The 14,959-nt window shown below is 38.5% G+C and overlaps 1 protein-coding gene across 2 annotated transcripts in view; it reads left to right on the top strand.

Annotated features, from left to right (window-relative positions):
• The first annotated feature begins 5,256 nt into the window (after positions 1 to 5,256).
• ampd2b (adenosine monophosphate deaminase 2b) overlaps positions 5,257 to 14,959 on the top strand; it is a 28,856-nt gene continuing 19,153 nt past the window's right edge. The window contains exons 1-3 of one of the 2 annotated variants that reach the window (XM_049581261.1): positions 5,257 to 5,273; positions 7,356 to 7,486; positions 7,637 to 7,823. In XM_049581261.1, coding sequence (XP_049437218.1) covers positions 7,724 to 7,823 — 100 coding nt within the window. In that variant the 5' untranslated portion in view covers positions 5,257 to 5,273; positions 7,356 to 7,486; positions 7,637 to 7,723. Of the gene's footprint in view, positions 5,274 to 7,355; positions 7,487 to 7,509; positions 7,824 to 14,959 lie in introns of those variants that run through there. The other variant, XM_049581263.1, reaches the window with a different exon arrangement.

Genomic DNA, 14,959 nt, shown 5'->3' with positions numbered 1-14,959 from the left:
AGACTTGTATACTGTATCAATACTGGCCTTTTTGCAAGACATCTTGTGTCACCTGGTCAGTGCTGTTCCCTGCTGATATGATAAAGCTTCCGTATCACCCCTGTTTGTGAACTGAACATCTGATTTTGGGAAAGATAAACACCAGAAGGTTGTTCAGCTACACTAAACACTTACGAAGGTAATTCCAGCCTCTTTTAAGACTCTTTAAACCATCTGGATGAAAAAATATTCTGTCACCTGCACAATTTTCAGCCGGTTTGCTGTTTTTTAATCTATAGCAGGGGTCTTTGTTAAAGTCTTTGAGGCCTGGGACAGAGCAGGGGCCCCACTATATTTTGAAACTGAGTTGCATATTACTGGGCCTACAATACCCTAAAGGGTGGTCTAAAGTGCCACATATAAGCATACCTTGATGCATACAATACTAAGCTATTAAAATAATAGTTACTGACAGATTTATTTATTTATACATCATGTTTTAATGTTGAATGTAAATTTCGGAGAGCTCAGTGATCTAGTGTAGATTGGCTCACATGATTGCAGGAGGATTCATGAGTAACAGTTAGCCCATCATTAATGTTGAGCACTGTAAATCATTATTAGTTTTTATATTTTCTTTTTTATAAATAGGCTGATTTATCTTTGCTAATAATATTAATTTTTGAAAGAAAAAAAAAAGTCCCAAAATAATAATATGGCGCCCCCCTTTCAGTAACTCAGAAGACCCACTTGGGGTCATGGACCCCCTGCTGAAGACCCTTGATCCAAACAAAGATGGTAGCTGGAAATGACGTGTCCTTGCTCAATTCATATAATCTGAATCAGCAAGAACTTTCACTGTTTATATAGATGGGTATTCATTTTATTTTCATTTTTTTTGTACACTTTCAAACAAAATAACACCTCAAGATTTTTCTCGTGTCTTCCCAAATAAGTAAGAACATATGTTATTTCATGCATGGGAAACAGATAAATTAACAGATTAAAAATCTCGTGCAACAGATGGAATAGTTTTCTATCCAGATGGTTAAAATAGTCTTTGAGGAATATGGAAATACCTTCAGAACAGCAGCAAGTTCTGTCACACAACCTTCTTAGATCTATTTATTTTCTGGAAAACCAGTTTCTCCCTGTTCAAAGGCAATCATGTATCCCAGAGTTCCCCCTGCTGTTGAGTCTGTATCATGACAAATCTCAGGTTGGAGAATCTCAAGAGACCTCAGTGTTTTTTACTTTTCTGTCCTTTTTCTGTCAGAAATGAACAAGTACTTCTCATGATATGGAGAAGTCTGAATCAATCATCTTCGCAGTGTTAATGAAACAGGACTCTGTCAACTCCATGAATACTGTGATGTCGACATCAGTCGCTCATTGTTTCTGGTTGAATTCTCTTATGCATAGGTGCAGATTTTGTGGGGGACACAGGGGACACATCCTCCTCAGTATTTAGAACACAAGCTTTTGTCCCTCTCAATAAAAAAATTAAAGTAGCAAAGGACTTATATTTTGAAGAAATACTAGGACGCCATATGTAGACACAACAATGCTTTCAGTGAAGTAGGTGGGGGCAGTATGCAACCTCATAAGCAATGGTTGCTGCCATAAAACAGAAATCAGATGAGGCAACTATGCACATGTGAAGCTACTAGTCTTGCGTAGACCCATCTGTGTCAGTGCTCGAGAAAGGTCTGGAAGCTGCCATTATCATTCTGACATAGGGAAAAATGCTGTGGGTTTTTTGTATTTCTTTAAACCAATGACAATCATTTTGGGCAGCACTGAACCCAGGATGCAGCAAAGTGACCTTGCAAAATGGTAGCATGCAGATAACAGAAGGGGAGGAGAATGCCGGCTGAAGTAGCCGGTCAGTGGCAGGCTTTTACACACAGTCTGCAGGAAGTACTATGACATCTCCACTGTAAATTAATGCAGAAAGGCACAAATTGGTGCATAAAAATTCACCGGGAATGTTTGATGCTCAAAATTTCTTAGGGAAGAACGCCCAAACCCCTCACTTAATATGTAAATGATAAAAAATGATAAAAATCAACCTACACCCGAGGTCTCATATGAGAACATTTGGGGATAACAGGGCAATGTGTAATCATGAAATTGCTTTTTGAAGCTAGTTCCTTTAATTAAATATATAAACTAGTTGGTGTGGGTCAGCGTGCCCAAAAGGCCTTATTTAGATTTTTTTTTCCTCTGTCAGAGGCTTTACAGCCCTCTGAAACAAAAATAACATTCTGTGGGAAGACTTTGAATGTCCGTGGCACAAAAAATATTGCAATGTTTCATCAAAAATATTTATTATTTAAAAGCTGGGATGTTTAGAGCCAGGCTTTTAGCTGGAACATTTTTCCATGAGCACATTCTCATCTGTGCCAAGCTCTGCAAATAAAATCTGCCACATGAAGGTTCCTTTCTTATAACAGAGTGTAACAGTGTGTGTAACAGTGCACACAGAGATCTTTGACTTTAGGTTACATTCAGCTTCATAAATGATTGATGCTTGACAGTGTAGTTTTATTGTGTGAGACATATGTATATTATTTAGGTTAGGAGCAAGCATAGACAGATCATCTTACCCTCTGCAAAGGGGATCGTTTGTGCTGAGCATCATGAATATTACACTGTGACCTGTTTTAAACATCAATCACAGACACTATTTTTAATTCCTGGAATAAAGTTTTAACTCTATAGCTGTGTACTGTGTGCCCTTTTAAAGTGTCTCATTCTCACTGATATTGATGTTTGGTGATGTAAACACACCCTACTGTTTTAATGATGTCACCGAGCAGCTTATCTCAAATTCAGATTTACAGACTGCAGTATGATGCTGTGCTGCAGTCAGTTTCACTACTTCCTCATAAATACCACAGGAGGGCACTGGCACCACAGTGCACCATAGACTGTCTTGCACACACCTGTGCTGCAATGCTCTTATAAAGTGCCAGTCTTTCACCCGATTATTATTCATCACTTTTCTGCCAGTTTCTCCTTTTACAGTTTTAAAAGAGGAGGATTTTATGTGGTCATTGTTTTCCACGTATATTTCGGTTTGGGTTTTTGGCCAGGAGGTGACTCTGTCTTCTTGATGTTTCAGGTTATTATAATAGAAATGAAATTTCCATCATCCTGTCATATCCTTTTCAACGAGCTTCTAGTCTGGCATCACAAAAGCATTGTGATATAAAGCCTGTAAATCCTGCAGAGAGGAAAGAGGGATGTTGGACTGAGTTGTGTTCCCAACTGCAGATTGTCTCTGTGGAATAATAAGTGCATTTCTACACAACCTGCATTGGCATCATTTTAATAATACTTGAGTCCTTAAATTCTGCAGCAAATATTTGTTTTGTTACATCTCCAGTGGTGTTTCGCTCACTAGTAAATGTGTTATTTAATTTGATTATAATGATTTAAAGTCTACGCAGCCTCTCTCCCTCTCGTCATTCCTCTTTCCCCCTCTGAGATTTTTCAGCCCAGTTGAGTTGTTTTCCAAGAATATTTTACACCGCAGGCTGCTGTGTCACTACTGTCCTCTCTCATCACACTGTCTCTCCTCTCACAGGCTTATGAGAAGGAACAATAATCAAATGATAAGCATGAATGTGATGTTAAAGAGTCTGCATTTCACACAATAGCCATCATGAAACAAAGTGTATTCTTATTATGCGCTGAAATGAATTAAAGTTTCAATGATAAGTGGATTAATCACTGAGGAGATTTTGTTGGTTTTGGACTGTTGGTCGAACAAATAAAGCAATTTAAAGACATTCAAAGCCAGGCATAGCTTTAAAGAAATACCTTATCCACAAAATGACCATTTGTTCGTCAGTCAGTGATGCCATGTTACCTTGAAGAATGTGAAGAAAACATTTTTTCTCACGTACCTCCACAGAAAATGGTAAATGTATTGATTTATTGATTGATTGGGGACCATGTTTAACGACAGGAAACTATATCAAAACATCAGTTTGCAAACTCTCACTTAACTCGTAGACTGTAAATAAGGCATAGCTACCGTGACGTCACCCATTGGTTCATGGAATCTTTCATTTCATTTCAGCCTTGGCCATCTTGTTTTTTGGAGCCAGAAGTGACCAAGTTTGGACGAGAGACTGACCTGTGCAGGAGTGAAGGGTGGATCTAACTGCAAAGCCGAGGACACTGTCAGCAGACAGCCTGTCACTCAAAGTGGCCAATCCTTTATAATGCGTAATTTCAAGCCTTAATAAAATTTAAACAGGTGAGTTATATAAAAATCCAACCCCTGTTCAGCTGAATGTTGAAACTAGCTATAGAGACCAAAACCTCTTTGGTACCAGACTGTAAAATGTTTATTTCTGCTGTAAAGCTGGGCATTTTAACATGGTGGTCTGTGGGGATTGACTGAATTTTAGAGCCAGCCTCAAGTGGCCTTTCAATGAACTGCATTTTTTGGCACTTCAGTGTTGGCTTCCATTTTCAGCCCCGAAGGTTGATGCTTGCTCTTCCCACATAACCCAAGCTGTGCTCAGTACTTCCCAAACACATGCATTTTTTGCTGAAACATTACTATTTAAAACTGAACTGAAAGTAAATCTTACCTATGCTCTCTTCAAAACCAGACTCCAATACTACGGCTTTTTAACGAAGATGTGTGTGTTTGGGAACCACTGAGCACACGACTCGATAAATGTGACTTGGATTATACTGCAGGAGTTGTCTTAGAGTTTGTAAGCAGATGTTTTGATATAGTTTAGCTGTTCAGGGTGGTCCCCAATCAATCAGCAAATCAATATGTTCACCCTTTTCTCTGGAAGCATGCAAGAAAAAGTTTTTGTGATTGTGATTGTGAATACTGTTTTCTGACATGTTGCCGACCAAACTATTATATATTAATGAAACTGTTTGTCAGGTGCACCCCTACAAATGGTACATAAATGACAAAAATGTGTATGTCAAGCTATTTTTAATACAACCAACCTTGAATTTATAGCGACTTGATAGTTTGGATTTTCATTATATTTGTAATGTATTAAATATTTCTGTTTTGTAAATTCTGTTTTTGTCTGCTGATTATTCTCCACTTCCACAAAATAATAGAAAAGAGGATGTTTAGAATGATTAAGTGTTTAATTAAATCACTTTAAATTGTTAGCTACCTTCCTGTCAGATCCACAAAGTGCTTCCTCATTTAGTTTTTCTTTCATTACTTGATTAAACTCAGAGTCCACAGCGGAAGGATGCTCTCTTTGGAGGATTTCGACATTCATACTCTGCAATTTCATGTCAGTGAACTGATTTCTAGCTTTTCCTTTCATTGCTTATTTTCAGGTTTATTTTTATATATAAATGACACAACAAGCAAGCGGCTGAACTTGAGGACTGGAGTTATATAGAGCTAAATGCTAACATTAGCATGCTAACTTGCTGACAATGACCACGCTAACACGCTGACGTTTAGCAGTTACCGATATAATATCCAGTTCACCAACTTAGTTTATCGCATAGAATTTCAATTTCAGTTTTATTTATAAAGCCCGATATCACAAATGACAAATGACAATATGTCAGAATGTCATTCTGTTTTTATAGTTTATCGTGTTAGCATGCTAACGTGTGCTAATTAGCCTAACGGCTGGCTAGCCGTTAGCTTTTAAGAAACATAGCTGAGGCTGATGGGAAATATGAACCAGTTGTTTTTCGGTCATAAATCAAAGTATTAAACACATTTTGACATGATGATGGAGCATGGTGGCCAGTCAGAGGATCATCAGACCTCTTCCTGAGGGGGACATGAAGGTTTGTACTAAGTTTAGTGGCAATCTATCAAGTAACTGTAGCTGTTGAGATACTTAAGTCAAACATCAAATGTCAAGCTTAAAGGGAAACTACACCTATTTTCAGAATTCATACATGTTAATCCTATGGTCTAAAACGGTCTTAATAATATTAGTAAACATGAATAACTCTCCCAAATTCAAAAACTAGTGTGCTAAAACACCAAAACCAAAAATTAGACTACATGGAAATAACAGTTATTTTTGAACATTTTAATTTGCATTAATCATTGTTGTAGGCCTACTGTGATTCTTACATCATCCAACTGTAACATTGTGTAACCCATAGGCCTACAACAAATTTAAAAAATGTTTTACATCCATCAACTAAAATGTGAGTCATAGCGATGTCTATGGCCTGGCACCTTTTCTCTAAATTTTGCCGAACATCAAGAGCGGTGGCTTGTCTCTAGTCAACTTAGTGAAGCTAGCTGTGGATTCAAAATCCAGGAAGGGAATGTCTTGGAGGAAAATATTGAATCTAGTAGTGCATAAACAGATGTGTTTACATTTGCTGCAAGGTATCAAATGTTTTAAAAATAAATAAATACTGCAGAGTAGCCACCTTATGTTAAAACATGTTAATGACCTAGGCTATTTGTAATGTTGATAAGCTCATTTAGACTTAATAAGGCTGTGTTACCTTTATTATAATGCTTAAATATATTTTGTGGCTCCAGACAGATTAGATCAGAGTTATAAAGTCTGGAGCTGCTCCACAGACAGTGAATTGACAAAGATGTTCTAGATAACACTGAGAGCACCCAGGGGAATGTTATGAGTATATGGGAACATTTTTTGTTTCAGAATTGAGAACACAACAGTAGAATAAAGCTCATTTGGGTATAAAAAAAAAAAACAACCAACATACTGTGGGTCCATAAAATAAGTCTCCCACTCAGTGTCTATGGAGCAGCTCCAGATATAATACTTGATGACATCACAAATTTGAGACTTACTTTTCTGGTTTCTGGTTTTGAGAGAGAGTAGCTCATGCTCAGAAATATTGATTGAACTTCCCTAGTCCGTAGAAATAATAGAATAGATCGAATAGAATTCTTAATTATTAAGGTGGTGCTAGATGAAAAGTCAGCAGATCACCAAAGTCAGTTGGATTTATCCTCTGGGCACAATGAATGTCTGTAGGCTGTAACATTTCATGGTAATCCAAAGGTTGTTGAGATATTTTTGTCTGGATGAAAGTGGTCAACCAACAGACTGACCCTGCCATAAGTAAATGCTTAGTATGACTACAAATTCCAGTGTTTTGATGTCTTCAATTATTTGCCATGTATTATTATAATAATGATTATTATTATCTGTATTTTTTATTGCATAAGTCTATTGCTCACAAACATTTTTGCCAAATTTCCTTGTAGCATTCAATTGTACTATCACTTCTACTGTAATCACAACTTTTCTCCCCATTGGCTGGCCCACACATAGATTTGTGGTTGTCATGGCAACAGCAGAACTGCGGCTGCTGTGTATGTGTATTTTATACACTGTGTGTGTGTGTGTGTGTGGCAGGGGGGAAGCCGAGCCCCTCCATCAGCGTTGCAGCGCAGGCACGAGAGAGGCTCTCTGAGGGGGCGGGGTCTGTTTCGCTGCAGAGGGATGCTCCACAGCCCCACGCTGGACCAACCAATACCCGCTTACAGGCACGTAGCATACACGCTCACATACGCGCACGCTCCCATACACACACTCGCGCCGACTGCAATTGAAGCCCCTCAAGCTGCCAGCATCTGTGCTTCATCTCTTCCCTCTCCTCTCATTTCTCCTCCTCCTCCTCCTCTCTCACTCCGTAGCTCTCCGACACTCCGTCCTCCGCAGATCTGACTCACTCAGCTCTCCTTTTGCCATCCGTGCCAAGCTTTACCGCACAACCTGGGATCATGTCCTCCAACCTGCCCCCAGGGACTGCAGCCGGCGCCAAAAGCAAACCCCTCTCCCCCTTCAGGAAGCGGGGCAGCCTGCAGTATGCAGCCAGCACAGGTGAGTGGAGGGGGTTGAAGAGGGAGGACGGCTTGAGTGTGTTGGTCCTGTAACAGAAGGAGGAATGTCACATAAAATGAAATGAGCCCGGGGTGCTGTGGCTCTTGACTGTTGTTGTTGTTATGTGAATTCTGACGTTTTGAACCATTATATTACTGATTATTTATCAGTGAAAGAAAACGCTCATCAGAAGAGGGTGCAGTACTTTCTCTCTGTAAGTAGTTTGGGGAAATGAAAACCTGTTGATTGGGGAGGAGTAGCAGAAGATGCTCTCTGTGGAGGATTCACACCCTGCAGTTTCATACTAGTGTGCTGGCTTTTTGCTTTTACTTTCATCCCTTATTGTCATGCTTACTTCTACAAATGACAAAACATGCATACATACAGATGTTAATTTGCAGTAGGATCAGCCAATGCTGCATGCAACCATTTTGATGTTGCTGGAATGTTGCACAACTTATTGATGTGTGGTGAAAACTCAAACATTGTAAGTTTTCATGTCTTAACTTGAAGGATCCATGTGCTGGTGACACCCCTTCAAAACATGTTGCAGGGTGCCGTATACACCAGCTTTTCCCTTGAGAGCAGCCATGTGTTGCTTAGACAAATGTGATGACAGTGTTTTTCTTTCAGCCTGATGGCAGTGTGTGGCCTGGAGAGAATATGTAGGTTGGTACCTCAGGGACTTGATCCCCCACTGAATGAGAGGATTAGTCTCCACTCTGATGTATGCACACACTGGTCAGCCTTTCATCCAAACTACAAAGAGCGTAGAATGACCGTATGACGAAATATCAGCCATTTAACTACCCCCTCCTCCCTTCATTCAGTGTCATCCCTCAAGCTAAATGGATTTTCTCACAGGTTGATTCAGGTTACATTAATATCCTGCATTTAATGAGAAATATTGGTGTACTTGTGTGAAGGAAGTGACACTTAATTCTTGATATCTTGGATCTATTTGTGTTGGGAGCAGATGATATAATCTCCCTCTACTGGCAGATTTTTTTTAAATATTATAATTACATAACACATACAAACCTTAAAAATATGCTGTATCTTTAAAAATCACCCAGGACATGCTCCCACTAGGGAGACAGACAGTGACATGCCGTGGCATTACGGTGACTGTCAAGATGTTCAGAGATTGATTTTGAACCCTGACAATAAATGAAACAGCTGGAGGTCTGAGTGATTCACCAGCCCCTCTCCCTCCGATCTGGATGCTCTCTGTGATTACCCTCATTTATAGCTCGCTCCCTAGCTGACAGTGGTTATTACAAAGATTGCTCTGTAGGAGTAAATAGTCTCTGGAATAATGAGAGGCAGTCTTGGCTGTTGTATTCGACAGACAGAGTTCTTCTTCCATTTTCTAGACATGAAGGACTGTGCACAGATTCTGTCTCCGGGGTGTGATTTAGAAAGTCCCTGCAGAGGCACAGTAAGATAACATTCGTATTTTATGTTGTTAAAGCATCCAGGGAACCATCTGAGTAGGCAAAGATGACATTTAGATGACTCATTGTCTTTTGTTTTGTTTTTTTAAAAGGGCACTAATCTAGTTTTGGACAGATAATACAGTGCGGCCTGTGTAAACAGTAATACGTGCAGGGAAAACAGGCTGCAGATACAGTACACAGATTGTATTAGATGGACTATCTGAATTATTGCCAGTATCATGTCTTTAAGTGCTCAGTGAATATTTAATAAAATGATTGCTATTATTGATTCTGCTGCAATCACTCATAACAGGAGCATAAATTATTTAACGTCTGACACTTGTATTTCACTTGTCTGCCTTGTGATTGTCTTAATCGACACTTGGGCGCCTGAGGAGCTTTATCATATTAGATTGTTTCAGTAAGAATCCTGAACTTTTGATTCAGTCTAATGAACCGATCGATCAGCACAGCAGAGTGGAATAGATGTGGAAGGCCACAGCAGCATCTAATCAGCATTAAATGAGTTTGAATCCCTCCCAGCTTTCTTTAAAAGGTTATGGACCCCTGGTGCACATAATATACTGCTGCAGCTCCTCTCTGTCTTGTGCGGTTTCATGTGAAGCGCTGAGGCACAGTATTGTCCATATTTAGCACGTTATTGCAGGCTTTGTGGAGTGAACTCTGAAGAGAACGGCAGTGTGTGAATCACTTCTCTGGCTGTGAGAAGGTAGTTCTCAGATTAGAGCGCCACCCACTCACCAGTTAGCCTATTCTGTTCATCGTGCTGTTTTACACTTGCTGAACCACTTAAATCAGGACAAATGACAAGAACTTTATGTAGCAGTGTATTTGCACAGCCAGTATTACCCTCAGTGATATCAAAGACTAACACCGTCTATAATCATAATAATTATAAATTGTATTAGCACTTTGCAAACACATTTACAAAGTAATTCACAGATGTAAAAATGTATATGTTGTTTCTTTAAAACTTGATATTTGTAAAATACGTGTTCTCTCATTTCTAGCACAGCAATGTGTGACTTTCAGATTCTTCGCCTAGGCAAATATAGATAATACTCCATTACAAGTAAAAGTCCCGAATTTACAGTAAAAGTACACAAGTACCATCACAAAAAGTGCTTTAAGTATCAAAAGCCAACCCACTGGTTGCCCTCTTTGGTTTTGTGTGAGAGGTTGATGTACACCTGACTCCGATCCAACGCCGCACACTGTCTTTTGCCCCTCTGCTGGCCAGACAGGCAGTTCTAATCAGATGTAGGGATGCTGCTGCACCCACCTATGCCCAGTGGCTGAGGGACATTATGTCCTGCCTTAATCTTGAAAATATACGCTACTCAATTTGTAACTCATAAACTGGAGCTGTCAGTTAAACTGAAGATTTTGTGTTTGTGTCTTGGTCTTGGTTCTTTTTGTCAGTGTATACTCTGTTGAAGTCAGTGTATACTCTGTTGAACCTGCCTTTTACATAGCCATCTCTCCTTCTCTCTTTTAATATTGAGCCTGACTCTCAGCTCATCTGACATTTTTTCTACTATGGACATGGAGGACGTTATTCGAGCTGTTAGTGGAATGGGGAGGATTGTGATTTGATTTCATGCTGTTACCATCATATATATGCTCTAAGTTTGATACCTGTTGTAATTATGAATCGTGTAATCCTGTTAAATTTGAATTCAAATATTCCTGATTTTAAATAAAGTAAATATACTCATTATACAGGAGGTGGTGCTGCTTCAGTGTTAAACTGTAAGATATTATATTATTAGATTACTATAACTGATGCATTAATGCTTAAGCAGCATTAAAATGGTTTTGCTTTATATGCAGTTAATTAGTTAAACCTGTAAAAATCCCTCATGTTTCATAAACTGATCATGTATTATTTTATGTGAGAACAACTTTATGTAGCAGTATATTTGCTTGCTTTGTTAGCTTTGTACAATGTCATAAACAGCCATTATTAGATTCAGCAATAGCAAAAACACCCAATCTGTTTGAAGATATAATAGTTATTAAAGTTATTATAACAAATAACTTTATAATGTAAATAGAACTTTGCAAACAAATTTACAAAGTACTTTACAGATACATAAGCAGATAATGACTGCTCATGAGAGCGCATGAAATACACGATAAATTCTTTACAAGAGTAAAATATATACATTTTTAAAATACATCTGTTGTTTCTTTAATACTTTAATGTGGATTCTCTCATTTCTGAAACAGAAATGTGCAGTATTCAGATCCTGAACTTAAATAAATGTAGAAAAATACTCCATTACAAGTAGGGGTGTAAATCACAAGTTTCATCATGATATGCTATTGATTATTTGGACAACAATAGAGTATTTGCTGATATCAGGAAATGCCGCGATATGATTTTGATTTGATTCAGTTCAGTTTGTGATCGATAAGAGACGATGTCAGTAAATATCCTCATTGTTGTTTTTCTTGGCTGCTTGTCATTGTCTGTTTGAATGTTTAGGAAAACAGTGTGCTTGAGAAGAAATGGAGACACAGACGTGCCATGGGAAATTAAAGATAAAGTCCTATCTTAAAAATGACAAAATATATATACTGATGTTCTCACTGTGCATTGATAATATTGAATCCTTGATCATTAAATGGATATATTGATTTAGATTGAGCGATTTATCGTTACACCCCTCTTTACTGGTACAAGTAAAAGTCCTGCATTTAAAACCTAAGGTAAAAGTACACAAGTACCAACATAAATAAAGTACTGAAAGTATCAGTAAAGGTATTGATTGATCATCAGTTGTAATCTGCAAAGTAAGAAGTTATTATGGCTGTCAGATAAACCTAGTAAAGTAAAAAGTACAGTATTTAATAGAAGTATTTTCCACCTCTACAGGAAGCAATACTGTCATAACATAAAATATGAAATAGCTTTCAATTAGTTATTCATAATGATCATTTATACAGAACAGGAAGCTGATGACGGACCTTTGAACACACTGTACTTCGCCCACATCTTGTTCACGCCTCCTTTGGTTTGTGTCATTCTTTGTCATCGTTATGTGGCCACACATGTTGGAGTCTTTGTCATGAATGCAGCAGTAATAATTAGGTTTCCTGTCACTCCCCTCAGTAATGCAATCTGTGCAAATAATGATTGACCAAGCACCGGCATTTTCACCCCAACACACCCTCTTTCGATAACCTTTGCTGAGTCACTCCTCGTGTGCATCTGCATTGCGTACTGTTGTATAGTAGTCTGTGTCTCTGCTGCCCCTATGAACCTACATCTAGCCTGTTAGAGGTCTCATGGACTTGTGTCCTGTGGGTGGGACCACCTCTGATTGTATTGTTGCTTATATTTTATGGTGTGGTGATGCAGAGGTTTCAAAGAAAGCTGATGCCAGCTGCTGCTGCAACACACTGAACTGTGGAGAGCCAGAGCCTTGTTTGAAAGGTAGAGTGCATGCTGCCACAGCCATTATCTAAAATTAAAGCAAATATCTAGTGATTGAAATACTGCAGTGTTTTATCTATCGGCTCCTTTTAATCTGTAGGGGAAAGTAACTTGGTACATTTACTTAAGTACAGCATTTAAATGGGACCTATTGTGCTTTTCTTCTTTTCTGACATATACAGTATAGGCCATAATACTATAATGTCAGATGTTCATATCAAATGTGACCAAAGTTTCAAATAGTAAGGTAAACGTATTTAGATGAAATCCCTGTGGGCAAAAACCTCAGGTTTCAGACCATTCTGAATACTCTATTGGCTTACTCTATTTACACGTTTTTCTACTTTTGGGACAAGCTGACTTCAGCTCGTGATGCAAGTTTACATTACATAGATTAGACTGCTACATGAAGCCACATGCTAACGTTAGGAAAACAGGTAATCTTGGTTGTTATAAATTTCTTCCCAATTTCGCATCACATTCCTGCGAGAACATGTCGGGTTGTGTTTAGAAGCTTTATTGGTGATTTCTCACGCTAAAAAGTGCTGCTATTCTCATGACAGTCATTCCCCGGCTGGGGAGGTGGGCAAGACCCGGAAGCACTGACCAATAACAGCAGATAGGGCTTTTTTGGAAGTGGGGCCTTAAAGAGACAGGCACAAAAAAATGGAGCGTCTCAGACAGAATTTGAATATAGCTGTTTCAGCATAGAGAGTATGAGGAAAACATTTTTTTTTTTTTTTAAAAAAACCCAAAACATTAAACCATGTTAATGTGCTCTAGTAGAAACCTTAAATGCAATTATGAACCAAAAAATGAGCATAATAGGTCCCCTTTAAGTCGCCTAAAGTTTTTAGGTACTGTACCTATATTGTGAGTATTTGCATTTGTTGCTACTTTAAACTCTAAACTACTTTATTGACTGAGTCCCTAACACCATGACGAGCTCGTGTTGATTTGTGTGTGATGCAGCGTTCGACCATCAGATGGAGCCTGGTCTGAATAAATGCAGCTGATAAATCAGTGAACAGCAGTCATGTTTATTGTGCTCCTCTTGGGGCCACATATATTTGATTAGTTCTCTTGAAAGCTACTTGAGCTTTAAGTGCCTTGGAAAGAAACACAGTAATTTCACCTTGATAGGCAGAGTGGTAATTTGCTCATAGCCAAATTGCATTTGACTCTCTGCGGTGCTCATAGTTTTTTCTGTCCAGTTTGTCAGCAGTGATTTTCAAACTGGATTGCTCCTGTTTAAAAAGCAGCTCCCTCCATAAGCTTGTAAGGAGGATGAAAATGATTGTCGAAATTGCCCAAAATTAACAATAAATTGATCTGGTTTTGTGTACCTGTGTATCCAAAGCCAAATATAGCCTTTCCCTCTGTCTCACAGACCTCTGCTGTTGTCACATCAGAGAGCCACACTGTTGCACTGACTGACATATTCCTACGAGACAATAAACATAGGAGCTGTAGTTTAATTTGACTCCGTCTGACAAACACTGTCCTGCTGCTGTAAATATTCTCTAGCGTACTGAAATAATCCTAAACAAATTTACTTTTTATTTCTGTTTGAGAAACATTTGCTAGAAGCTCAAGTGCCTGAGATTATTAATCTTATTGAAAATTAAGAAATATATTTCTTAAAAACAGTACAAATGTTTAAATAAGATTCTGTGTCAGGGTAAAGGTAAAGACCTCTTATTTAACTTTGAGTTTTAAGTTAAGCAACTTAAGTTGAACTCTAGATGGTGTTGAGCAAGAGAAGATAAGACAGGCAGTGCAAGCACTTTACACAAGCTGAGGTTGATTGTGCTCTTTTACTTATTGGTTGCAGATTAATGGAATTCAGTCTTGGCCAGCAACAGATTTAATCAATATAGTTTTGTCTGTAAGGCTTGTAACACTTTCTGAAAAGCTCAGTTAGGCTCCCAGTGATGGGCATTCTTTCAAACCTGTTCTTGACTTAATTAAAGGTCAGGAACATCAGATAAATGCTTCAGCGTATTGATCTGACTGGAAGCTTCGATCCAGATCTTAAAGTCTGGGTAAAGTGAATTAAGAGATTTGTCTCAAACATCATTACACATGTGGGAAAATACTGAGAAATGTGTTGAACTGACTGTGGAGTGAAACTGTTTTTCACCGTTTTCATGTCCAAGATTTTTTGGGCCAGCCTGAAATTATTGCTCAATGACTGTGTTTACAAGGTCTTTAGTATCCCGGTTTTGATTGGG

The sequence above is a fragment of the Epinephelus fuscoguttatus genome, linkage group LG7 (assembly GCF_011397635.1).
Source record: "Epinephelus fuscoguttatus linkage group LG7, E.fuscoguttatus.final_Chr_v1".
Classification (NCBI taxonomy): Eukaryota; Metazoa; Chordata; class Actinopteri; order Perciformes; family Serranidae; genus Epinephelus; species Epinephelus fuscoguttatus.
This window is presented reverse-complemented; position numbering and strand designations above follow the sequence as displayed.